The sequence below is a fragment of the Oncorhynchus gorbuscha genome, linkage group LG17 (assembly GCF_021184085.1).
Source record: "Oncorhynchus gorbuscha isolate QuinsamMale2020 ecotype Even-year linkage group LG17, OgorEven_v1.0, whole genome shotgun sequence".
Classification (NCBI taxonomy): domain Eukaryota; kingdom Metazoa; phylum Chordata; class Actinopteri; order Salmoniformes; family Salmonidae; genus Oncorhynchus; species Oncorhynchus gorbuscha.
The window spans coordinates 43,864,568-43,890,865 of record NC_060189.1 but is presented as its reverse complement, the minus strand read 5'-3'; the positions used below and the strand labels follow the sequence as shown (position 1 = coordinate 43,890,865).

Genomic DNA, 26,298 nt, shown 5'->3' with positions numbered 1-26,298 from the left:
TCTGCTGTTAATGATAATGCAGAGGATTTTCCACAAGGTTGCTGTTGACGCATATCCCCTGGTAGTTATTGGGGTCAAATTTGTCTCCAATTTTATGGATTTGGGTGATCAGTCTTTGGTTCCAAATATTGGGGAAGATGCCAGAGCTGAGGATGATAAACAGTTTAAGTATAGCCAATTTCATTGAGGATACCATCAACCCCACAGGCCTTTTTGAGTTGGAGGGTTTGTATTTTGTCCTGTAGGTCATTCAATGTATTGGAGAATCCAGTGTGTTTTGGGAGTCTTTCATAGTGGATTCTAAGATTTGTATTTGATCATGTATATGTTTTTTTCTGATCTTTGTTATAAAGCAAAAAAGATTGGAGAAGTGGTATATCCATACATCTGTTTTTGAGTTTTCCAATTTTCCCAGAAGTGGTTAGATTTGATGGATTCTTCAATTACATTGAGCAGATTTCTGATGTGCTGTTCCTTCTTCCGTAGTGTATTTCTGTCTTTAGTGATTCACCATAGTGAAGGCGTAGACTCAGGTTTTCTGGGTCTCTGTTTTTGGTTGGATAGGTTCTCAATTTCTTAGGCTTTTGCATTCTTCATCAAACCTTTTGTCATTGTTAATTTCTTAGGTGTCTGCTTTACATTTAAATGTTTTTGATGGGGAAGCTGAGGTCAAATATGCTGTTTAGGTTTTCTACTGCTAAGTTTACACCTTCACAGTGAAACCTTTTTTTCCAGGAAATTGTCGAGAAAGGATTGAATTTGTTGTTGCCTAATTGTTTTTTGGTTCTCCACACTATTTTCCTTCTATCTATAGCATTTATTTATTATTCAATTCCTTTGGCTTTGATGCCACATGATTTTGCTGTGATGTCAGTGGACTGACTGAATGCTCTAAGAGACTCTGGGTTGAGGTCAGTGATAAAGTAGTCGACAGTACTACTGCCAAGAGATGAGCTATAGGTGTACCTACTGTAGGAGTCCCCTCAGCCTACCATTGACTATGTACTTACCCAGCGTGTGACAGAGCTGTAGGAGGTGTGACCCGTTTTTGTTGGTTATAGTATATTATGTCTAGTGAGACATGTGGCGGAGGGAATGCTGTCACCTTCAGGTAGGTGTTTGTCCCCCTGTGTGCTGAGGGTGTCTGGTTCTTGTCCAGTTCTGGCATTTTGTTCGCCACAGACTAGTACATGTCCCTGAGCCTGGAAATGGTTGAGATCCCCCTCTAGGATGGAGACGCTGTCATCGTTTAAAGTATGGGGATTCTGTTGGGGGATACAGCTAGCACACGAGGACATTTTTCTCTGAGATCATTTCCTTAATCATTTCTAGTCAGATGTAAAATGTTCCTGTTTTGACTAATTTAATAGTGGATTAGGTCTGCTCTATACCAAATTAGCATACACCCTGAGTCTCTTCCCTGTATCACACCTGGTAGTTTGGTGGATGGGACTACCAGCTCTCTGTAACCTAGAGGGCAACAAGTGCATCCAGCTCTTTTACAGTGTTTCTTGTAGGATGACTGTCTGTATTTCCAATTTCTTTGAAGTCTAGTTTGCTGCTCTTTAGGCCAAATGCAAATGACATCAGACCTTGTATATTTCAGGATGAGATTAGTAGAAGCTTTGTGTTCCATAGCGTCTAGTGTTGTTTTTGTGTGGTTTAGGCCCAGACCATCACAGTAGGTGTGAGCAGAGCATGTTGAGCATCTGATACATACCGCTTAGGTCGCAGGATGGGCTTGGGTGGGGGTAATGGTGAGGGTTGGGCCTGTTGCTCTGCTCATGGCCTGTTATGTTGAGGTCCTTGCCGCAGGGGCGGGGGGGCATAGGTCGGGCAGAAGGGTCATAGGTCTAATATGGGGTGGCCTACATGGGGTGTGGTGAGGGTTTGCTTGGGGTGGTCTTAGCTGGTTGGGGTGTGGCTAGTGATGCTGTGGTCTGGGTGTAGGTCCTCTTGGCGTGGGTTATCTCTGCATGTCCTTCGGGAAGGGGGTTTTGCCGGTCTGGGAGGGTGTCTCGCTGGTCTGGGCGTTGGTGTCCGTTGCTCTGTTGCTCCTGTCTGAGGTGCTGGGGCTGCAGCTGAGGGTGATGTCCTTCAGGGTCCTGGCAAAAGTTTGGATTGCTGCCTTGTAGAGGTGGACCTGGTTGTAAAGGCTGTTCAAGTCCAGGGTGGAGTGGTGGGCCAGGTAGACATTAGGTTTTGAGGCACAGTCTCGTGAAATTCTTGCATTCACCCTTTGTATGGTGGCAGTGTGAAAGTATTTTCGAGGTAGCAGGGTGGAGATTACCACATGTGCGTTGGGGAAAGTGGAAGAAGCTTTTTCAATTACTCCCTTGAGTGCTGTTGTCACCCTTTCCTGCTGGCCCCTCAGGTCATTTGTGCCTGTGAATTAGGTGGCTGGGGAACCCTAGTCTGTCCTCTGACAATAGCTCCAGGACATGCCTTGTGTTTGGGGACCAGGGTTTAGCCACTTTGTGTTTGGGAAAAAGTTTATCCTATTGAATGTATTTGCCATTTTAAGTCAATCTCTGGCATGTGTGTCCTCAGTGGATGTGGCGGGGGGGGTTGTCAGGAGGGCTGACGGGGGGGTTGGTGTCTGTTGGGTTGGCGGGTCCTTTGTTGTCTGTCCCACTGGTGGTCCAGGTCTGAGGTGAGCTGTTCTGCTGTCTTGTCTGGGGGATTGTCCTGCTCTCTGTCACACCTCAGCTTTCCGACCTCGTCCTTCAGTGCCATCTGTACCTCTTTAGGTTGTCTTACCTCAGTCCGTAGAGCAGCCAGCTCTCTGACAGCCGTCCATCTCCACCTTCTGCCTTTCAGGTCTTGTTGGGGGGGTGGTTTGTTGTGCTAGTCTGTTTTGTGGGCTTGGATTGTGTGGACTAGCGCTCTGAGCTCCACCGTGTCTCTCTCTGAGCTCCACCGTGTCTCTCTCTGAGCTCCACCGTGTGTCTCTCTCTGAGCTCCACCGTGTGTCTCTCTCTGAGCTCCACCGTGTGTCTCTCTCTGAGCTCCACCGTGTGTCTCTCTCTGAGCTCCACCGTGTGTCTCTCTCTGAGCTCCACCGTGTGTCTCTCTCTGAGCTCCACCGTGTGTCTCTCTCTGAGCTCCACCGTGTGTGTCTCTCTGAGCTCCACCGTGTGTCTCTCTCTGAGCTCCACCGTGTTTCGTTCTGAGTGATGGAGGAGTAGTGCAGTTGTGGGACCTGGGTGTGTTCAGTGCTGGAGGGGGGTGGGTGGTGTGTGACTATCCTTTAGTTTGAAGAGTTGTGATCAGACTTAGGGTAGCTTTGCATAACACAATTAACTAGAGATTATTGTCCTTTCATTTTTGGCTAGTAGCTTCGGACTGAATATTACTCACTCAGTTTTGTGTTGGAGGGTATTTCCAGGTTCCACTGTTTCTTCTGCAGGTTTTGGTTTGATAGAAGTTTTTTTCCTTGATAGTCCTTAGTAATAGTCCATTCAGGTCATTTTGTCCAAAATCAAGTAAAAAAAAATTGGATTGGAGGTTTAGCTTAGTATCCTGTTTAAGTCCTTGTGAAAAAAATGTAAGTTTATCTACATTTATCCAACTCTAAAACCCAGGAGCCCATGAGCTCTCTCTTCTCTTTCTCTGTGTGTTCCTGCGGGAGAACCACTGTTCATTTTTGAGAGCCGTGTGTGTCCCGGACAGTCCCAACTTGTGCTGGTTTGTGTGTGGAGTATGGGCCTCTTGGTTCTATGTGCAGCCAGCACCATCAGTCATTCCCTCCAGAATTCCTAATTGTCCCAAATGGCACCCTATTCCCTATATAGTGCACTATTTGCAACCTGGACTCGGTGCATTATTTAGTGAACAGGGTGCCGTTTGGGACGCTACCCCAGACAGCCATTTGCAATATGTGAAGTATGCATGTAAGGAATGGCTCTTCACCCCATGGGTGTGGTGGTGGGCTGCTGCTGTATCCTGTCTGAGTTCTGGAGCCGTCAGCCCAAGGACAAAGAGGGAAAAGGGGGAAATCTGAGGGCCTGTTGGCTTTCCCAAACTGTGTGTGTGTTTGGAAATGGGAGAGGGAACTTTACACTCTGAGAGTGGCCCTGTGGAACATTGTCCTTGTGTTGTACCGGATGGCTTTCTTTCTCCATTCTGGATTACTGCCTGTGCGGTGTGTGTGTGTGTGTGCTGTGAGTCACAGATCAAATATTTCCCTTGCCGGGATTCGCTTGGAGCCTTCCCTTAGAGGGCCTGTGACTGCACCCTTACTCCAGGTCTTAGCCCCGCCCCTGTCGGCAGAGCTGCCTCCTGAGTGGTCTGTTCCACTGACATGGCCTTTTGCTCCTCTGGCCCCTCCCTCAGGCCCATATGACTTAGCCTCTCTTTAATTTCCGTTTCTATTCTGAGAGCTCTAGAACTTTAGACTGTTGGTTTCAGTAAACAATAGACATCAATGGTGACAATGAATCCATTCACAAAAAAACGAGTGGGGAAGTACAGAAGAACCGTTTCTCAATGTAGGCTAGACTTCATAACTTTTAGAAGAATGCATCGTTGAAATAAAGCAAAGTCCTTCAGAGCTCAGGATCTGAGGTGTCACTCCTCTCTTCTTTCCCTCCTCTACTCGTAAGGCCTCTCATTCATCATTAATTGAGAATTGGTAAGGGCAGGTGAGATGGAGAGGCAATTTGTGGAGAGTATGGATTTGGTGCTGTGCCAGAAAATTGGCTGTGTCTTTTTATGGATAGAGCGGGTCATGGCTCAGGGAGTCAGTCAGGGGCTGGTGATAATGGTGCCACTGCACCTGTCTACCACCTGGCTACATACCCCCAGGCCAAAGCAGGCCTGATGGTTGACCCTCTTCAACTCGGGGTGGGAATTGCCTGGGACGATATTAACACAGTACTGCCTATACAATATGTATTGTGATTCTATATGTACTGCGATTTGTATTATTGACCAGGTACAGCCGACTAGTCAAATATAATGTAATCCAAAACTAATATTGGGAGTCCCATAGGACGGAGCACAATTGGCCCCGCTTTGTCCGGGTTTGGCCGGGGTAGGCCAGGCCGTCATTGTAAAAAATTATTCTTAACTGGCTTGCCTAGTTAAATAAAGGTTACACACACTTCACACCACCATTTACGTATGTCCCCATTACCAGTAAAACATAATCAACCTATTTCTTTCACATAGTTGCTGTGCTGTTTCGTTGTTCATTTGTACAGTCGTTTCGTTCTCAACCAGGATTTCTATGGAACGCCGTTTGAGTCGTTGCGTGTCAAATAAGCTTGTTGACCAATCAGGACCTGAATATGACTGCACGTCACAGAATAATTGAACACGTTCATTTTTTAACGTGGCTATTACACATTGATTACACTCACTTGTATTTCATGTCACAATGCTTCATTGATACGTATGCTGTGATGCTGGTAAAGTTGTCTCGCTCACCTACAGGGCTGGTCATTTACATTTAAAAAAGCTAGCTAGATCATGGATGCAAACAATGTTCTTCCACAAGAACATTTTTATTTATTTTATTTTATTTCACCATTATTTAACCAGGTAGGCAAGTTGAGAACAAGTTCTCATTCACAATTGCGACCTGGCCAAGATAAAGCAAAGCAGTTCGACACATACAACGACACAGAGTTACACATGGAGTAAAACAAACATACAGTATAAACAAGTCTATATACGATGCGAGCAAATGAGGTGAGATAAGGGAGGTAAAGGCAAAAAAAAGACCATGGTGGCAAAGTAAATACAATATAGCAAGTAAAACACTGGAATGGTAGATTTGCAATGGAAGAATGTGCAAAGTAGAAATAAAAATAATGGGGTGCAAAGGAGCAAAATAAATAAATTAAATACAGTAGGGAAAGAGGTAGTTGTTTGGGCTAAATTATAGGTGGGCTATGTACAGGTGCAGTAATCTGTGAGCTGCTTTGACAGTTGGTGCTTAAAGCTAGTGAGGGAGATAAGTGTTTCCAGTTTCAGAGATTTTTGTAGTTCTTTCCAGTCATTGGCAGCAGAGAACTGGAAGGAGAGGCGGCCAAAGAAAGAATTGGTTTTGGGGGTGACTAGAGAGATATACCTGCTGGAGCGTGTGCTACAGGTGGGAGATGCTATGGTGACCAGCGAGCTGAGATGAGGGGGGGCTTTACCTAGCAGGGTCTTGTAGATGACATGGAGCCAGTGGGTTTGGCGACGAGTATGAAGCGAGGGCCAGCTAACGAGAGCGTACAGGTCGCAATGGTGGGTAGTATATGGGGCTTTGGTGACAAAACGGATTGCACTGTGATAGACTGCATCCAATTTGTTGAGTAGGGAATTGGAGGCTATTTTGTAAATGACATCGCCAAAGTCGAGGATTGGTAGGATGGTCAGTTTTACAAGGGTATGTTTGGCAGCATGAGTGAAGGATGATTTGTTGCGAAATAGGAAGCCAATTCTAGATTTAATTTTGGATTGGAGATGTTTGATATGGGTCTGGAGGGAGAGTTTACAGTCTAACCAGACACCTAAGTATTTGTAGTTGTCCATGTATTCTAAGCCGTCCAGAGTAGTGATGTGATGGACAGGCGGGTAGGTGCAGGTAGCGATCGGTTGAAGAGCATGCATTTAGTTTTACTTGTATTTAAGAGCAATTGGAGGCCACGGAAGGAGAGTTGTATGGCATTGAAGCTTGCCTGGAAGGTTGAATATCAATGAATACGGCTGCACAGTAATGTCTCTTATCGATGGCGGTTAAGATATCGTTTAGGACCTTGAGCGTGGCTGAGGTGCTCCCATGACCAGATCTGAAACCAGATTGCATAGCAGAGAAGGTATGGTGAGATTCGAAATGGTCGGTAATCTGTTTGTTGACTTGGCTTTCGAAGACCTTAGAAAGGCATAGTAGGATAGATATAGGTCTGTAGCAGTTTGGGTCAAGAGTGTCCCCCCCTTTGAAGAGGGGGATGACCGCAGCTGCTTTCCAATCTTTGGGAATCTCAGATGACACGAGAGGTTGAACAACATAGCAAAACGACATCTGTTTCAGTAGCTATAGTTGCTAGCTAACTATATAGCTAGGTGTCATCTAAAAATAACCCTAATTTTATAAGACTGCTCTTGTTTGATTAATGGTGGGTCGGACCCATTTGTGAAGTTAGCCACAATAAGGATAAGCCCAATATTGGACTTTGCGGTTAGCCTTCAAAATAAAAGTATGTCATAGGCAGTGATGTAAATTAATACAAAGTAGATTTATGCCAAAATTGAATAGATCATGGTAAATGAGGATGGAATGTTATATAAAATCAACAAAATACACTAATTTGTTAATTTCACATCTGTTAATCACACGGAATGTATTATTCTTTAGAACTGCATTGGGGCATACTTATTTCACTGTAGTCTTAACTATGGATTGTGGATCAATGACATGGGTTATCAGTCTACTCAGTGACACCCAGAGAACATTAGCGTCGTAGCTCTTATTGCGGGACTCAACTGTGAATTGAGCCACATTTTTTGTCAACCTATGTATATTGAACACTATTCCCATGGAAAAACAATACAGCGTGGATGTTTTTGGAGTCTAATAACTCTTGAGGAGGATGTTGGGAAAACAACATGTATTGAGTAGAGGTCGACCGATTAATCGGAATGGCCGATTTGAATTAGGGCCGATTTCAAGTTTTCATAACAATCAGAAATCTGTATTTTTGGGCGCCGATTTTCATTATTATTGTTTTAATGTATTTATTTTTTATACTTTTTATTTAACTAAGCAAGTCAGTTAAGAACACATTCTTATTTTCAATGACTGCCTAGGAACAGTCAGTTAACTGCCTCGTTCAGGGGCAGTACAGATTTTCACCTTGTCAGCTCGGGGGATCCAATCTTGCAAATTTACAGTTAACTAGTCCAACGCAATAACGACCTGCCTCTCTCTCTTTGCTCTCCACAAGGAGACTGCCTGTTACGCGAATACAGTAAGCCACGGTAAGTTGCTAGCTAGCATTAAACTTATCTTATAACAATCAGTCAATCATAATCACTAGTTAACTACACATGGTTGATATTACTAAGTAATCCTTCTCACCCCCCCCTCTAAGATTTAGATGCACTATTGTAAAGTGACTGTTCCACTGGATGTCATAAGGTGAATGCACCAATTTGTAAGTCGCTCTGGATAAGAGCGTCTGCTAAATGACTTAATATCTAGTAATTACATTTACATTTATCTAGCGTTTCCTGCATTGCATATAATCTGACTGAGCATACAAGTATCTGACTGAGCGATGGTAGGCAGAAGCAGGCGCGTAAACATTCATTCAAACATAACTTTTGTGCGTTTTGCCAGCAGCTCTTTGTTGTGTCAAGCATTGCGCTGTTTATGACCAAGCCTATCAACTCCCAAGATGAGGCTGGTGTAACCGAAATTAAATGGCTAGCTAGTTAGCGTGCGCTAATAGCGTTTCAAACGTCACTCGCTCTGAGCCTTCTAGTAGTTGTTCCCCTTGCTCTGCATGGGCAACGCTGCTTCGATGGTGGCTGTTGTCGTTGTGTTGCTGGTTCGAGCCCAGGGAGGAACGAGGAGAGGGACGGAAGCTATACTGTTACACTGGCAATACTAAAGTGCCTATAAGAACAAAGGTTAATGAAATACAAATGGTATAGAGGGAAATAGTCCCATAATTCCTATAACTACAACCTAAAACTTCTTACCTGGGAATATTGAAGACTCATGTTAAAAGGAACCACCAGCTTTCATATGTTCTGAGCAAGGGACTGAAACGTTAGCTTTCTTACATAGCACATATTGCAATTTTACTTTCTTCCCCAACACTTTGTTTTTGTATTATTTAAACCAAATTGAACATGTTTCATTATTTACTTGAGGCTAATTTGATTTTATTTATGTATTATATTAGATTAAAATAAGTGTTCATTCAGTTTTGTTGAAATTGTCATTATTACAAATACATTTTTAAAAATTGGTATCTGCGTTAAGAAATCCTAATCGGTCGACCTCCTAGTATGTCAATACACGCAATGGGCTGACTGGGGAGGTGATTTCACACACACAGTCCCGAGATAAGAGCTACAACGCTAATATTTGTGTAAACTCTTAACAGTTGTGTTCTGTGGGTGGCACAGAGTAGACTGATACCCCATTTCATTGCTTCAGATTCCAACCTTGTTTAACATTTATCTAGTCTAAATATGGCATGATTCCATCAATTGTAACCTTCTGCATTGCTTTCAAATAGGGACTTTTATGTTGAAGGCAAACTGCAAATTCAACTATTGTGCCTAATCCTTATTGTGGCTAGCTTCACAACACGACCCGGTCCGGTCGAGCCTACTAGCCAGATGGCGCTGGCTGGCTGCTTCTAACGTTAGCTTTGGGCAACAGGGCTAAGTAGCTGGCTAGCTATTTATTTTCATGAACTGAAGTTCAATTTCAAAAGGTGAACAAGTGGCCACCTAGCTAATACTTACTCACAAGGATTCCTAAATCATTGCTAAGAATAATGAAAATGACTGCAGTTTCTACTGGTCATTGTTTTCAGGCTGGTTGTTTTGGTGCTAGCCAGGTACCAAGCTAAAGCTAGCTAGCTACCCCAGAAGTTGCGGTCGAACAAATAATACTTTATTACCAACACGGTATTGTGTAAACGCCATTCGTGTCCTGTGTTTGCTTGTTTATTTGACATATCTTTTTTGACACGCAAAGACCCAAACGGCGTTCCATAGTATGTCGTGAAGCTAATAGCAGTTATTACTGTGCAACTCCGGTAGGGCAACATCTGAAAAATGGCAAAAGCCAACATCACCCATGACAGAGAACGTTTGATTGTCAAGGGCAATGAATTCCATTATCTTGGCGTTAATGGATTTCACCTTAGTTGTCTCGCTGAAATATTCTTACTCTTTCAAATGACTGCTCCGATCCACACAGCAGACATTGTGGGCTCGGTTAGGAATGCTTGTAGCGCAATGTTTAAGTCAAGTACCTACGTTATATAGGTATGCACGTCAGCTTTGACATCGGTGTTACGTGCTGACCACACTGCTCACGTCGCGTGCGTTGAAAAATAAATGTGCGCATGCATGTTATTCAATGAATGCACTGCTCGTGCTAGCCAAGGGATAAAATAGAAGTCCGTTCTATTTGTGACGCTGAACGCGGTGCAAGTCCTGCCTCTCCCATCTCCTCATTGGTTTATAGAAGAATGTCTCCACGTGCCAGCTCTTCATTGGTTATACCCACGTGGGTGATTTGAAAGATGAACTGAGGTCGGTCGGTTCTGGTAATACACCATATTATGAAAGTTAGATGCCAATCGCCGTATAAAGTCCAACGATGGAAGGAGGAGAGATGACTAGAAACGATTCGGTTGACCGTTTTTATGTGTGGATTAATTGTCGGAGTAGCGGTAAAATAACAAATCAACGTTTATATCCCAAATTAGCTAGCTAAATTGCCATACATGTTTTAATGATTTTCAACCTGTCCCCAAATGTAATATAATTGGTTGAGTTTGTTTTGATATTTCAACCTGTGCCGTGGTTGCATTTGGTGGTGGGGGGGGGGGCAAAATCAATTTGCGCATCAGGTTTAGGCATGGTGTTAAACTAGACATCGGGCTGTTACCGATGTTGGCATTTTTAGCTAATATTGTCTGATTCCGATATGTTAACCGATATATATCGTACATGCAACTACACAGAGGCAAGCTTAAATGCGGTAAAAGATGCCTCATTTATGCCCATTGGCCAACTATCTATTGCCTGACCGTACATGATTTGTCAGATTGGTTTGACTGTGGGACTATGGACTGTAGTGTCTGTCCATTCTGTGATGGTGTCTATAAGAAGAGAGTCTCTAAGAGTCTGTCTTGTGGGTGCTGAGTGAGTGTTGGCAAGAGTGAGCACTTATTGATTCTGGTCCCACTTCCCTTCCCCTGGAAATCCTTTGATTGCTTCTCTCTCCGGTCTCGGTTTCCCTCTCTCCGGGTTCAGTCTCCCTCTCTCCGGTCTCGGTTTCCCTCTCTCTGGGTTCAGTCTCCCTCTCTCCTGGGTCTCCCTGTCTCCGGTCTAGCGCCTTCTCTAATGAAACTTCAAATGAGCTGGAGCACGTGCCTGCTGGTCTCTCGTCTTCGCTCTCCCTTCTTTCTCTCGGTCACCCTTGCTCCTTATATATATATATATGTGTGTGTGTGTGTGTGGATCTTAATCACACAGAGTCCATTTGGAAAGTATTCAGACCCCTTCACTTATTCCACATTTTGTTACGTTACAGCCTTACTCTGAAATTGATTAAATTATTTGTTTTCCTTATCAATCTACACAGTACCCCATAATAACAAAGAAAAATCAGGTTTTTAATTTATTTTGCAAATTTATAAATCAAAAACCAGATCCTTTTGTTGTCAGACCCTTTGCTATGAGACAGGTACCACAGTTTACAGTGCATGTCAGAGCAAAAACCAAGCCATGAGGTAGAAGGAATTGTCCATAGAGCTCCGAGAGGCACAGATTGTGTTGATTTACAGATCTGGGGAAGGGTACCAAAACATTTCTGTAACATTGAAGGTCCCCAAGAACACAGTGGCCTCCATCATTCTTAAATGGAAGAAGTTTAGAACCACCGAGACTCTTCCTAGAGCTAGCCGCCCGGCCAAACTGGGCATTCGGGGGAGAAGGGTCTGACAAAGCTCTAGAGTTCCTCTTTGGAGATGGGAGAACCTTCCAGAAGGACAACCGTCTCTGCAGCACTCCAACAATCAGGTCTTTACGGTAGAGTGGCCAGACGGAAGCCACTCTTCAGTAAAAGGCACATGACAGCCCGCTTGGAGTTTGCCAAAAGGCACCTAAAGGACTCTCAGATAATGAGAAACATGATTCTCTGCTCTGATGATTGAACTCTGGCCGAAGTGCTTAGTGTCACATCTGGAGGAAAGCTGGCATTAATCCCTACGGTGAAGTATGGTGGTGGCAGCATCATGCTGTGGGGATGTTGAATCCATTTTAGAATATGGCTGTAACGTAACAAAGAGTAAAGGGGTCTGAATACTTTCCGAATGCACTGTCGCTCTCTCGCCTCCCCCCTCGTCTCCCTCCCGCCCTGAGCTCCTTCCTCATAGATCACACGCATCCAACGCCTGCTGCAATACAGTCTCTTCTGTGTCTTCTCCCACATGGAGAGGGGGTATAAAGAAAGAAGTAGAGGGAGAGGTTAGAGAGAAACATGCTGGGCGAGAATAGAGGGGCTTATAGACAAACTCACCAGTCCAGGCAGGGATCAATATTCTCATTTACTAAATGAGCCTGGCACCTGCAGTGCCACAAAGCATTGACGTGAACTCCTATGGATCATTACCCTAGCTCATCTGCCTCATTACCCTAGCTACCTTCATGGTGTGAATACTGTTTTTGTTTTGTCGTCACTGTTTTCCTGGAAAACAAATCTCTGTAGAATCTAATCCTTTAGTTTGGCTCTAGGTCTCTGGTTCTTCAGTATGTGGTGCCCGCACTTGGCTCAGTCCTTGCCAGTTCTGCCCCAAACCCCCGTTTGTGTGTGTGTGAGTGAGCGAGTTAACTAACATGACCTTTGACCCCTATCAGGAGAGCTGGAGGAGGAGATGGAGAACCCGGAGTTGAACCCAGTTGACCTGCCAGAGAAACAGAAACACCAGCTGAGACACAGAGAGTTGTTCCTGTCCCGGCAGCTAGAGTCATTACCTGCTACACACATCCGGTATGACATGTACTTACCATCTCACCTTATGTTCGCTCCTTGCTACAGACCATGAGAGTTGGTATATGTTAAAACACAGCCTGGAAAACAGATGGCACTTTCACCTGTATTATAGGAACGCATTGGTGTTATACGGCTGTACTGTATTTAAGAGCTACATCTCAATCAGATTGTGTGTCTGTCTCAGGGGGAAGTGTTGTGTCACTCTGCTTAATGAGACTGAGGCTCTGAAGTCATATCTGGACCGGGAGGTAGGTGGCTGTCTTTACTGTCCTCACACACGGTCTTCTCAGAGAGTGAATGGTGTGTGCCATAGCCTCTTATGTATGGCTTTGATGTACAGTACCAGTCAAATGTTTGGACACCTACTCATTCAAGGGTTTTTATTTTTTTTAAACTATTTTCTACATTGTAGAATAACAGTGAAGACATCAAAGCTATGAAGTAACGCATGTGGATCAGCTCAAATAAGCAAAGAGAAACAACAGGCCATCATTACTTTAAGACCTGAAGGTCAGTCAATACGGAAAATGTCAAGAACTTTGAACATTTCTTCAAGTGCAGTCGCAAAAACCATCAATTGCTATGATGAAACTGGCTCTCATGAGGACCGCCACAGGAATGTAAGACACATAGTTACTTCTGCTGCAGAGGATAAGTTCTTTAGAGTTACCAGCCTCAGAAATTGCAGCTCAAATAAATGCTTCAGAGTTCAAGTAACCGACAATAAGAATAAGAGACTTGCTTCGACCAAGAAACACAAGCAATGGTCATTAGACCGGTGGAAGTCTGTCATTTAATCTGATGAGTCTAAATTTGATATTTTTGGTTCCAACTGCTGTGTCTTTGTGAGACTTAGAGTAGGTGAATGGATGATATCCGCATGTGTGGTTCCCACCGTGAAGTATGGAGGAGGAAGTGTGATGGTGCTTTGCTGGTGACACTCATTGATTTTATTTAGAATTCAAGGCACACTTAACCAGCATGGCTAGCATAGCATTCTGCAGCGATAGTCCCACTAAGCGCAAACCAGATTGGATATATTTTGTCACCTCCCAGGCTGTGTAAGGGCTATTTGACCAAGAAGGAGAGTGATGGAGTGCTGTAACAGATGACCTGGCCCCCCCAATCCCAATCCCTCGACCTCAACACAATTGAGATGGTTTGGGATGAGTTGGACCGCAGAGTGAAGTAAAAGCAGCCAACAAGTGTTCAGCATATGTGGGAACTCCTTCAAGACTGTTGGGAAGGCATTCCATGTGAAACTGGTTGAGAGAATGCCAGGAGTGCGTAAAGCTGTCAAGGCGAAGGGTGGCTACTTTGAAGAATTTAATATTTAATTTGTTTTGTTTATCACTTTTTTGGGGTTACTATGTGTGTTATTTAATAGTTTTGACGTCACTATTATTCTGCAATGTAGAAAGTAGTAAAAATAAAGACAAACCCTGGAATGAGTAGATGTGTCCAAACTGTTGACTGGTACTGTATGACCATGTTGGATGAGTTTGTGTGTGCCTGTGTCCAACTGACTGTGATGTGTGTTAGTTGTGAGACTTGGTGCTGTATGAATAATTCAGTGTGTTGACCCAGAATGTTCTTCTCACAGTCAGTAATGAGGAGACGAAAGACTGCTCTCTACATACATACGTACATACATACACACACACAAACAATCCACAACCCCACTCAATTTCTTTAATTCCTACTTCTCTAACTCTTTTCTAATGTCTCTCCTCTCTCTATCCCTCTTTTTTCCTCCCACTTCTCTTCCTCCTCCCTCTCTCTCTCCAGGATGCGTTCTTCTACTCCCTGGTCTACGACCCCCAACAGAAGACTCTGCTGGCTGATAAAGGGGAGATCAGGGTGGGGAACAAGTACCAGGCAGACATCACAGACTTCCTTAGAGAGGGTACGTACGCCAGAGACCCTTGTACACAAAACTGGACTGTTAGCATTTTCCATAGGTAAATGTGACACGCTGGCTGGTAGATTAGCCTCCTGGCTACTATTCTCTCTGGTAGTACAAGCAGGGTCCGATCTCATCTCAAGGCTCAGTCAGTGGGAGGGCATGGGCGTCTGTCCCACTGCCTAATAAACCCACTGCAATTGGAACAATTTTGCAACGTGATGACAAGGAGTGTGTTATCAAAGTGAGTTTTACTGAGGAGCCATGTCACACCAATAGAGTTGAAGAGGGTCAAAGGGCAGGATATTCACCGTTTTGTGGATCCCTCTATCGAAGAAATCGTAACCACAACACCCCAAGACTGTTGTCAATTTAGCCAGAACTAAATTGACGTTGGTTAACCACAGGGCTGTCTAGTCTGATAGTGTATCAGACTGGTGACTGTGCTGACTGCTTACTAACTGGTGACTGTGCTGACTGATTACTAACTGGTGACTGTGCTGACTGCTTACTAACTGGTGACTGTGCTGACTGCTTACTCACTGGTGACTGTGCTGACTGCTTACTCACTGGTGACTGTGCTGACTGCTTACTCACTGGTGACTGTGCTGACTGCTTACTCACTGGTGACTGTGCTGACTGCTTACTCACTGGTGACTGTGCTGACTGCTTACTCACTGGTGACTGTGCTGACTGCTTACTCACTGGTGACTGTGCTGACTGCTTACTCACTGGTGACTGCTAATTGGACCCCCAGGTGAGGAGGATGGCAGGGACCTGGCTGAGCTGGAGGAGAGGGTGTGGGACCCCAGCAGTCCCCTCACAGAGAAACAGATCGACCAGTTCCTGGTTGTGGCTCGGTAAGTGGCTCCGGTCCGGTGGGCTGTGGTGAATGGGTAAGTGGTTCTACTGTAGGAGCAGTGCCTTGGTAAGACTGCTGTGAACTGGATAGCTAGTGTAAAATATTTTTCAGTAAGACATTTTTTGGCAGGCTCGGTAAAATGGGGTGCAAGGGTATCGGATCAGTAAGAAGACTGGTCCATATAGTCAGATTTGCACTATTGCCAAAAACATGATATCTGGCACTCTGGAAGTGGCTTTGGATAAGAGCATCTGCTAAATAACGTAAATGTAAAAATTGTATCCCTGTCTCATCCATCTCTTTCCCTCTGCCTCCTCATCCCTCTCTCTCTCAGGTCAGTTGGTACCTTTGCGCGGGCTCTAGACTGCAGTAGTTCTGTCCGGCAGCCCAGTCTTCACATGAGTGCTGCTGCTGCCTCTCGAGACATCACCCTGGTAAGACACACACACACATTGCCCACTTCCCTAGGTAGGGTCAGGCCAGAGTTGAGTGCTGTTAGCCCAGGGGTATGCTGGGAGCTACAGTAGAAGGTGTGTATGTGAGCTTTTTGTGTGTGTTCGCTTGCCATAGTGTGAGGATCAGTAACGAGCAGGCTTCAGCCTGCCCCAGACGCCACACGTTCCGGCCCACTTCTGCACCTCATATATAAAACATGAAACACAGGCCTCCGAGCTACAGCTTTCAGAGTACACACATCCATGAACACATGCGCACAACACACATCCTCTCAGACTCGCCAATAGAGACGCTCACACTAAGTCAAGTGACAAGATAATAGCCCATCCACTTCTGTTTTTTTGACTATGCTTTGTTCCTTAAACTTGGTGGCTTTGACGAGCAGAATAATGGGGACCCTTTGCTTGAATTGTATGTTACGAGGGTGGGTTTTGTTTGCCGGGTGTATGTGGAAAAACCAGGGTTGTGTTCATTAGGGCACACAGTTATCTCTTAATTCAAAGACCCAATCATGGGCACTCTTACTGACAGTTGTGGCTGATTTGCTTGATGTATTGTTGTTGCCTCCTTGCCCTTTGTGCCATTGTCTGTGCCCAATAATGTTTGTACCATTGTTTTGGGCTGCTGCCATGTTATGTGTTGCTGCCTCGCTATGTTGTACTAGGTTTATGTTTATGTTGTGGGGCGGCAGGGTAGTCTAGTGGTTAGAGCGTTGGACTAGTAACCGAAAGGTTTCATGTTCAAATCCCCGAGCTGACAAGGTACAAATCTGTCGTTCTGCCCCTTAACAGGCAGTTAACCCACTGTTCCTAGGCCATCATTGAAAAGAAGAATTTGTTCTTAACTGACTTGCCTAGTTAAATAAAGGTAAAATAAAAAATAAAATCAAATGAAATGTGTTTTGTCCTATATTTATATTATTTATTTATTTTAATCCCAGGCCCCCGTCCCCGCAAGAGGCCTTTTGCCTTTTGGTAGGCCGTCATTGTAAATAACAATTTGTTCTTAACTGACTTGCCTCGATAATGTTAAATAGAATTTAAAAACGCACAGAAGTGTTCCATATTGAACCAGTACAGATGGTACCTCCCCAGTTTTGATGTATTTCTTCTGTTTTGTGCCTACCGAACACTACCCGCCATTCCCCCCTCTCCTCCCCCCAGTTCCATGCCATGGACAGCCTGGATAAGACTCGTTATGACATGACGCGGGCCATCGCTGCGCTGGTTCCCCAGGGAGGGCCTGTTCTCTGCCGGGACGAGATGGAGGAGTGGAGCGCCTCCGAGGCCAACCTGTTTGAAGAGGCCCTGGAGAAATACGGAAAAGACTTCACAGACATACAACAGGACTTTGTGAGTACAGACCGACGGGTCGCCAGTCAGGAAGGTTCTGCTGCCTTGGCTTGGACTAGCCTCGACAAGGAGGCTCTGATGTACATGGAACCGGCTCAGTTCAATGTGTATCTCTGGGATGGGCAACTGGTGACCCGCGGATCAATTTCCCCATGGCAGAATGACTATTACATGAAATTAGTTAGAAAATAGCTAAATCTTTACCCCATGGCAATATTTGTAGCGTTGCAGGAAATTAACTGTAAAATGTAAATGTTTTCTCTCTGCTTTCAAGAGGGTAAAAATGTTTTGCTCGCAAGGTGGGTGGGTGGCCAATGTTTTTTTTTTCTTTTTGTGTGGCCCCCACCCCCATCAAAGGTGCCCATCCTTTATGTCTCTAATAGTGAGACACTCAACTCAGAGACTCACAGGCATCCTATTGAGAGCTCAGCATGTCTGCTGTAGCCATAGAGACGGATACTGTATGTCTATATCTCTGTCAGCCAGGTGCTGCTGTTGCCCTGAGGGGGAAGAATAAATGAGGTTTCTGCTGTCTTTACACTGTGCCTCATTCTGCCACCTGGTGGTGGGTTAGTCGGTGCACTACTCAGCCCACAGCCACGGGCTGCTGTTAGGGGTGGGGCTTGCTCTCTGGCATCCTGACAATTCAGTTGCCTCTTTCAAACTTTTTTTTTTTTTTTAAAGAGCGCAGTGCTCATTTCCCCCTGCCGAAGATCAAAGTATTTGCTTACAAAGATGTAGGAAATGTACTAATGTAGTGCCCTAAAGCATGATGGCGAGGACCGCTTTGCTGTGAGGTGGAAACGGCTCTAAAGCATGGCGGTGGGATACCTGTGATGTTGAAACCGCTTGTGTCTCGTCCTCCCCCGGCAGCTCCCCTGGAAATCCCTGACCAGTATCATAGAGTACTACTATATGTGGAAGACCACAGACAGATACGTACAGCAGAAACGGTTAAAAGCAGCAGAAGCAGAGAGCAAGTTGAAGCAAGTCTACATCCCCAACTAGTGAGTATCTGTCTGGCTGGCTACTGGGGACTGGGATACTGTGATTTCTTGTCAGACTCCTACAGCGGGTCCCAATTTGCACCCTGCCGCTAAGTCTTCGGCCTTTGCAGATCGGAATGCTCTGTATAAGTGTAATCGGCAATGGTGGAGAGTCTGCAAACAATGGCGGGATGGTGCCGAAGGGTTAGGGAGATATTTGGGACTGGCTGCAGATGACGGTTCCCACTAGATGGTCAAGCTGCAAAGTTTTTTGGTCTTAATTTATGGTTCGGGTTAGGCATAAGGTTATCAGTTGGGTTTAAAATCTGATTTTAAGAAGAGAAATTGTAGAAATAGGCGGGGTTTATGACTTTGCAACTTGCCCAGATAGTGACGACCGCAGATTATACAGTACGTTGCATCTCTGTCTCTGATCCTCTGCCCACTTCCTCATAGCAACAAGCCCAACCCCAACCAGCTGAGTGTTAACAGTGTAAAGCCTGGAGGTGTGGGAGGCCTGGTGAACGGCTCCGGGGCGGCAGCTGGAGCCGCAGTCGGAGCCGGGGTTTTGCCTGGAGCCCTGGGGGTGATATCAGTTCCCCCAGGACAGACCCCAGGTCTGGGCCGTGCCTGCGAAAGCTGCTACAGTGAGTAACGCCACAACTGTCCTGTTTCCTGGATGATGTAATAAAGACCATGCTGATGTTAGAAAAGAGACCAGGAAGTAAACCTGGGAGTCAAGAGTACTCCTAGTACAGATATACAGTACCTCCTGAAGAACCTTGAGAATCACTCTCATCCTAGTATGATCTCTTCCCCATGCTTGGGTAGCAAGGCTCCAAGCCATGCCTCCATCTCTATTGCTGTTCTTTAACAATGAAGGAGTGGGAGTTAAGACGGGAGAGCGAGGCAAAGCTCCGCTCACGCTGCAGTAGAATCTATTCTGAGCTATTTTTTTTAGTAGTGTTAATAAAGTCTTAAATGATTTAAAGACTCACTGAGTCTGTGTGTGGGTGTCTCTCGACGTGTGTGTGTCCTCCTTTCTCTCTGTGCATGTAGCCACCAGCTCGTACCAGTGGTACTCGTGGGGTCCCCCCAACATGCAGTGTCGTCTGTGTGCCTCCTGCTGGACCTACTGGAAGAAGTATGGAGGACTGAAGATGCCAACCAGACTAGAAGGAGAGCGACCTGGACCCAACCGCAACAACATGGTAAACAACTCAAACTGAGAGATCATGTATTGGATAAAACCATTTTCAAGGATAATGCGAAACTGACCAGAAAACTTCCCAGCCCTTCTGTATAACAACTTACAACTTTTTGTCTTGGACTCCACTCTAGTCTCTGATTTGTTGTTCATTCTCTTGACAATTTCTCATATCCTCTCTCTCTTCCCCCACCCGCCAGTCTCCTCACAGTGTTCCCATGCGTCACGGTGGGAGCCCCAAGTTTGCTGTCAAGACGAAACAGGCCTTCTACCTACAGACCACCCAGGTGACACGCGCCGCCCGACGAGTTTGTCAGGACATCATCAGACCGCGCTTCCTCGCCCGACACCCTTACCTCCCTCTCAATACAGCCCAAATCAAACAAGAGTGTGAGTACTGTACCCCTCAACCCCCTACTACCACCTCACCACCCAAAATCAAGGCGTAGCGAGAGTACGACAAGGACCTGGGTCCTGTTCATAAAGGCACCAAACGGACGAAAACTAAGTAAAACAGGGAGAGACTACCTGGAATTGTCCAATAAGAAACCCTTGTTTTATTTTCCTGGTGCAAAATGTTTTGAACCGGTCTCAGTGGCTGTCTTATGTAACGGTCTGCTGAAATGTGGTACATGCATTCTGACACTGGTGCATTTCAGGTGCGCTGCGGTTGCCAGACGAGCCCAAAAAGCCCTTGCCGCTGAAGCCAGTTGAGAGGAAGCCTCTGGAGTCTGTTGTCCGATATCTAGGTGAGGATCTGTTACGCCCATCTGTAGTCTCTAATTTTCAGTCTGCTAAATGCCATACTGTATTATATATTGTCTGTTTTAGCCCGTGTTGATTTTACGATTTAAACTCATATCTTTCCGTTCTCTTCCTTTCTCTCCCTCCTGTCTCTTCTGTCCTCCTCTCTCCGGGTCCCCAGAGGCCCACCCGTGCCCTCCCAAACATGACCCCCCGCGTGGCCAGACGGTCACCACGGGTAGCCTGACACCCATAAAGTCCACACCCAACATCCTCAACAACGGCTCGCCCACCATCCTGGGCAAACGCACCTACGAGCAGCACAACGGCATTGATGGTGAGAGACCGAGGTGCGGGAGAGGAGTAGAAAGGGGTTGGAGCCCTTGGGATGTTGATGGAAAACCGTTGTGGTCATTGCTGCACTCCATTGGGGTTTGAGTCGGCACCCCAACGTCTTGTGTCTTAGCGGCCATCTTTTTTTCTTTCTTTTTGCAGCCTCCCTTTCTCCACCCCTCCCCCTCATCTCCCTTTGTCTCAATGTAACTGGTTATACATGCCCCTCTTTTTTTCGCTCACCAACTTTCCGCCTTTCACTTTCTCTCTCTCCCTTGACAGTTTGTTATTTTTGCACCATCTGTCTCCGTCGCTCTCTCCTTTACCCCCCTCTTCTTCTCTTGCACCGTTCTCTTCTTTTTGTTTGTTCTGCTCTCTCCATTTCTCTCTCTTTGTCTCTGTACATCCATCTCAGTAGGCTGTAGTGAAGGCTGGTTTCTTTCTCTGTGGTGTTTATCGCTCTAGGCTACGACGGGTGTTGTCATGGTAACGGCGCGGTAGCCAGGACCTATCTGAGACCAGAGGGGTGGTGTGGTTCGCAGGGACCTCTCCCCCTAATAAGCCTTCTCTCCTGGACCACAGCAGGGCTAGTCCACACTCACTAAGGGACCATGTCCATGATCAGAAAGGAGGGGCACCTGTCAATGTGTGTGTTGCATAGAGATAGAAGGAGAAACGTGGAGGGGGGAGATGTGGAGCGTAACGGCAGGAGGGAGGGAGCTAGGCCTATAGACTACCTACAATGAGTGGTTCTCCCGTGTCTTCTAATACAAGGTTTCCCAAACTCAGTCCTGCCCCTCCCTGGGTGCACGTTTTGGTTTTGGCCCGAGCACCACACAGCTGATTCAAATAAGCAAAGATTGATGCTGAGTTGGTTATTTGAATCATGTGTGTCGTGCTCGGGCATTAAACCAAAATGTGCACCCAGGGAGGGGCAGGACTGAGTTTGGGGTAACCCTTCAGTGCTGCTGGTGTCTACAGACATCTTCTCTGGGTTTGGACAGGAGACAAGACTCCTAGAATACAGTTGAATAGGGAAGTTTACATACACGAATGCTGGGGTCATTAAAACTCATTTCTCAACCACTCCACACATTTCTTGTTAACAAACTATAGTATTGGCAAGTCGGTTAGGACATCTACTTTGTGTATGACACAAGTAATTTTTTGCAATTGTTTATAGACAGATTATTTCACTTATAATTCACTCTATCACAATTCCAGTGGGACAGAAGTTTACATATACTAAGTTGACTGTGCCTTTTAAACAGCTTGGAAAGTTCCAGAAAATGATGTTGTGGCTTTAAAAGCTTCTGATAGGCTAATTGACATCATTTGAGTCAATTGGAGATATACCTGTGGATGTATTTCAAGGCCTTCAAACTCAGTGCCTCTTTGCTTGACATCATGGGAAAATCAAAAGAAATCAGCCAAGACCTCAGAAAGAAATTGTAGACCTCTACAAGTCTGGTTCATCCTTGGGAGCAATTTCCACACGCCTGAAGGTACCACGTTCATCTATACAAACAATAGTACGCAAGTATAAACACCATGGAACCACACAGCCGTTATACCGCTCAGGAAGGAGACGCGTTCTGTCTCCTAGAGATGAACGTACTTTGGTGTGAGAAGTGCAAATCAATCCCAGAACAACAGCAAAGGACCTTGTGAAGATGCTGGAGGAAACAGGTACAAAAGTATCAATATCCACAGTAAAACGAGTCCTATATCAACATAACCTGAAAGGCCGCTCAGCAAGGAAGAAACCACTGCTCCAAAACAGCCATAAAAAAGCCAGACTACGATTTGCAACTGCGCATGTGGACAAAGATTGTACTTTTTGGAGAAATGTCCTCTGGTCTGATGAAATAGAACTGTTTGGCCGTAATGACCATCGTTATGTTTGGAGGAAAAGGGGGATGCTTGCAAGCCGACGAACACCATCCCAACCAATGGACAATGATCCCAAGCATACTTCCAAAGTTGTGGCAAAATGGCTAAAGGACAAGAAAGGTATTGGAGTGGCCATCACAAAGCCCTGACGTCAATCCTATAGAAAATTTGGGCAGAACTGAAAAATTTAAAGGCAATGTTACCAAATGCTAATTGAGTGTATGTAAACTTCTGACCGACTGGGAATGTGGTAAAATAAATAAAAGCTGAAATAAATCATTCTCTCTACTATTATTCTGACATTTCAAGTTCTTAAAATAAAGTGGTGATCCTAACTGACCTAAGGAAGGGAATTTGAACTTGGATTAAATGTCAGGAATTCTGAAAAACTGAGTTTAAATGTAGTTGGCTAAGGTGCATGTAAACTTCCGAATTCAACTGCATGTGCTGTCTGTCTGAACACCACTTCATGTCTCATATTCATTTAGGAAAAATAATTGATCTGTCCTCTGGTTACGCACACGTCACGGACTGCACAACTACATTATTAACATGAATATGCTACAGCAAGTTTCCATCAATCTCATTGATATGCTGTATAGATCAGTTTGATTATAGCCCTGTTCACACAATTGTCTATCTAATAAGACACCCTTCTGTCTGGGGTCAGGGTTTGGGACAGGAAGTGTGTCACTGGGTGGAGTGGATCTCCTGCTGCAGGGCAGATGAACATGCATTACTACAGAAGACCAACAGAGGGCAGGAGAGGTCAGACATGAACATGCATTACTACAGAAGACCAACAGGGGGCAGGAGAGGTCAGGCATGAACATGCATTACTACAGAAGACCAACAGGGGGCAGGAGAGGTCAGACATGAACATACAGTACTACAGAAGACCAACAGGGGACAGGAGAGGTCAGGCATGAACATGCAGTACTATAGAAGATCAACGGGGCAGTAGAGGTAACCTTTTAATTCTGCTGCTCCATCAGCATCAGTCGCTCAGTGCTGAAGGCAGCGCAAAGGCTTTACAATAGACTAGAATCTTGATTATGTCTGCTAGCCATGGGCACGGGTATTAGAATATTTCAGTATCCGAGCAGACGTTAGTATTCCATTACTTGCAAGACTATCCATTTTTACAAAGGGGGAAAAAATATGTATAGGCCTATTTTAACAAAAAAGGCTTTGTCTAAAGTGAAATGATGTATATGACATTGCTACATAGTCTGCAAGGATAGACTATTACATTAGACATTTTAATAAAGCAGTTTTATGACAGTTTTTATGAGTGTGCCCTATTAACAAAAAGATGTACCGGTAGCCTACGCACTTCACACTTGTAGCGTGTTATTGTCTGTCAATCAAAGCGGCAGTACAGTCAGAGGCTCTGTGTGTAGCAAGTGAAGTGGGAGATTTCTAATCAATGCAAAATGGAATTTAAAATGATGGGATTCAGTTGGCTAAATGAGGGAGTAGGCTACAATTACAACGATCAACCAACTGGTATATGATGTTTTAATATGGAGTTGTTGTAGACCAGGACAGGGAGCGCAGCAAAATAGCCTCAATTAGCCCCGTTACATTAGCTAGCTATCTTCTTCACATCGATTTGATGCAGTCGAGACCGACACTACCTGATGAGAGAACCTTTTGCAGCAACACGTTTGTCTAACTAGCGCAAGTTTGGCTACTCGGTATCTCTGTGTGTTCCAAAAATCCTAATATTATTTAAATGGTGCAATAATTTCACATGCCTTTCCCTAGTGTCTGTGACTGTATTAATATCCATCTCGCCTCTGCCAGGTATGAAGCCCAAAGCCCCTCAGTGGGATATCATGGCCAAGAGGACCGCTGAGCCAGGCCGGACCACCTCTGCCCCTATGCAGCAGGTACATGAGCTGGACTGACTGACCACAGCAGGAACCTCACTACAACCTTTACACAAAGGTAGGACCCCTCTTGTTCAAGGATTCATTTGTTGGCTGATTGATTTGATGTCTTTGTTATTTCACTGACTTTCATCTTTTAAGATGTCCTGTCGATTTATGGGCTCATAAGATACTAGATATTCCAAAGTAATGCCTTTACATTGTTAAATAGTACTTTATTGTGTTCTGAAGTAGAATCATATAGTGGAGTATAAGAGATGAAGTCTAAACCCTCGTTTTCTTACCCCAGGTAAATGAAACGGGGAATGTATTTTTCCACATCCAGAGATGGAGTTGGGGGGGATTTGAGTGGAGGAGGGCTGACAGCCGCAGCACCATCATTGATTGTCCATCATCTCACCCAATCGGCACGAGCCTGCAAAACTGTCAAAGACCAATGGACCAATTGTTTTTGGGAATGGAAGGAGTGGCTCTAAAGGCTTTGGCCTATCAGACTTCCTGACTCTACAGGACTGTGTTTATTACTTAACCTTGTTATTACTGTCGCCATTGTAATTATAATTATTTTGTTTTTTTTACCAACTATAACCCGACAGCTTATCAGTTTAATTGTTAATTAAAAAACCGATAACTTAAAGTTTCATGACAACTTCTTGTCGTTGTTGCGTGGAAAACCCCTGTGGAAAAGGGTGAAAGAACGACTGTATTGTAATATAAGACATTTGCAAATTTTTTTTTTATATGTTTATTAAATACACAACAATGAGAAATAATTTCAATGACATAAGAATAATTCCTTGGTTGTTGTTTTTATTCTTTTGAAAGCTTCTAGAGTTTTCTGATTCTGTTTTTTTGTGAGCAGGCCCGACCCGATTTGGCCCGAGAGGTTTAACTTATTGAGAAAAACTGAAACATGCTGTTTTTTCTACCTTTTTCACAAGTAATGCATCTATGCTTCAATGATGTAATTAAAAAGATGATTGATTTTTTTTTTTCCTTGTGTGGGATTACTGTTCTGGTTGTGGAACACCTTGGTTTGTCCCAAAATCTTGGCACCCTAAATTTTACATAGTGCAGTCCTTTTGACCATCGGGCTCAGGGTTCTGGGCAAAAGTCATGCACAATAGAAATCAATATAGTAGAGTTACTCCCATGTAAAGATTCTATAAGATATGTTTTTGGGTAGTTGGCTAGCGCTAGTCGGCTGTACCTGTGCCAAAACTCCAGTATTTCTCCTATAGGTTGGCCTCAATGTTATTTTTAAGTGGTGAGCCAACATGTTTTCACCACTTTTGTTGCCATGATGGATCAACTTTTTTCTTATGGCATCTTGTACCTCTGCAGCAGACACCATGAGCAATATATTTAAAACATTGAATCGGAATAAAACCAAACTATCGAATCGCAGTACATATAGAATCGTGATGCATATAGAATGGCAGTCACCGGAGGCTGGTGAGGGGAGGAGGACTCCTAATTGTGGCAATGGAGTGAATGGAATGGCATCAAACACGTTTGATACCATATCAATAAGCAGTTCCAGCCATTACTATGAGCCCGCCCTCCCCAATGAATGTGCCACCAACCACCTGTGATTACAATACATTCTATTCCACCTAAGTATTTTGATATCTTATTGTGAGATCCCTGGTAATTCCGTCCTACTTTAGGGGTGTATATAGTGACTATATTGAATCTGATCTTTTGCCTTCCAATTTATACCGTACCTCCTCCATATGTGGATCTCAATCCTGATACAAACCCAATCTGCCATATGCGACCTCTGATTGGGCGCTGAGATTTTTTTTTTTTTTTTACTGTTTTACAACTGCAGTGGTTTTCCCTGCCCACTCCCTCTAAAAGTGCTTAGAGGTCACAGAGGTTCTGTCAATGACAGACTGTTTTAGAGACAAGGCTCTATATCATGT

At 44.7% G+C, this 26,298-nt stretch overlaps 1 protein-coding gene across 2 annotated transcripts in view; it reads left to right on the top strand.

The window, feature by feature from the left end:
• Positions 1-25,359, top strand: part of mta1 (metastasis associated 1) — a 44,873-nt gene extending 19,514 nt beyond the window's left edge. For both annotated transcript variants that reach the window (XM_046309205.1, XM_046309204.1), the window contains 14 exons: positions 12,604-12,736; positions 12,924-12,987; positions 14,528-14,645; positions 15,400-15,502; positions 15,839-15,938; positions 17,124-17,312; positions 18,186-18,319; positions 18,755-18,945; positions 19,358-19,509; positions 19,706-19,895; positions 20,165-20,254; positions 20,431-20,586; positions 24,285-24,428; positions 24,660-25,359. In XM_046309205.1, coding sequence (XP_046165161.1) covers positions 12,604-12,736; positions 12,924-12,987; positions 14,528-14,645; positions 15,400-15,502; positions 15,839-15,938; positions 17,124-17,312; positions 18,186-18,319; positions 18,755-18,945; positions 19,358-19,509; positions 19,706-19,895; positions 20,165-20,254; positions 20,431-20,586; positions 24,285-24,388 — 1,724 coding nt within the window. In that variant the 3' untranslated portion in view covers positions 24,389-24,428; positions 24,660-25,359. The remainder of the gene's footprint in view (positions 1-12,603; positions 12,737-12,923; positions 12,988-14,527; positions 14,646-15,399; positions 15,503-15,838; positions 15,939-17,123; positions 17,313-18,185; positions 18,320-18,754; positions 18,946-19,357; positions 19,510-19,705; positions 19,896-20,164; positions 20,255-20,430; positions 20,587-24,284; positions 24,429-24,659) is intronic.
• Positions 25,360-26,298: the final 939 nt, after the last annotated feature.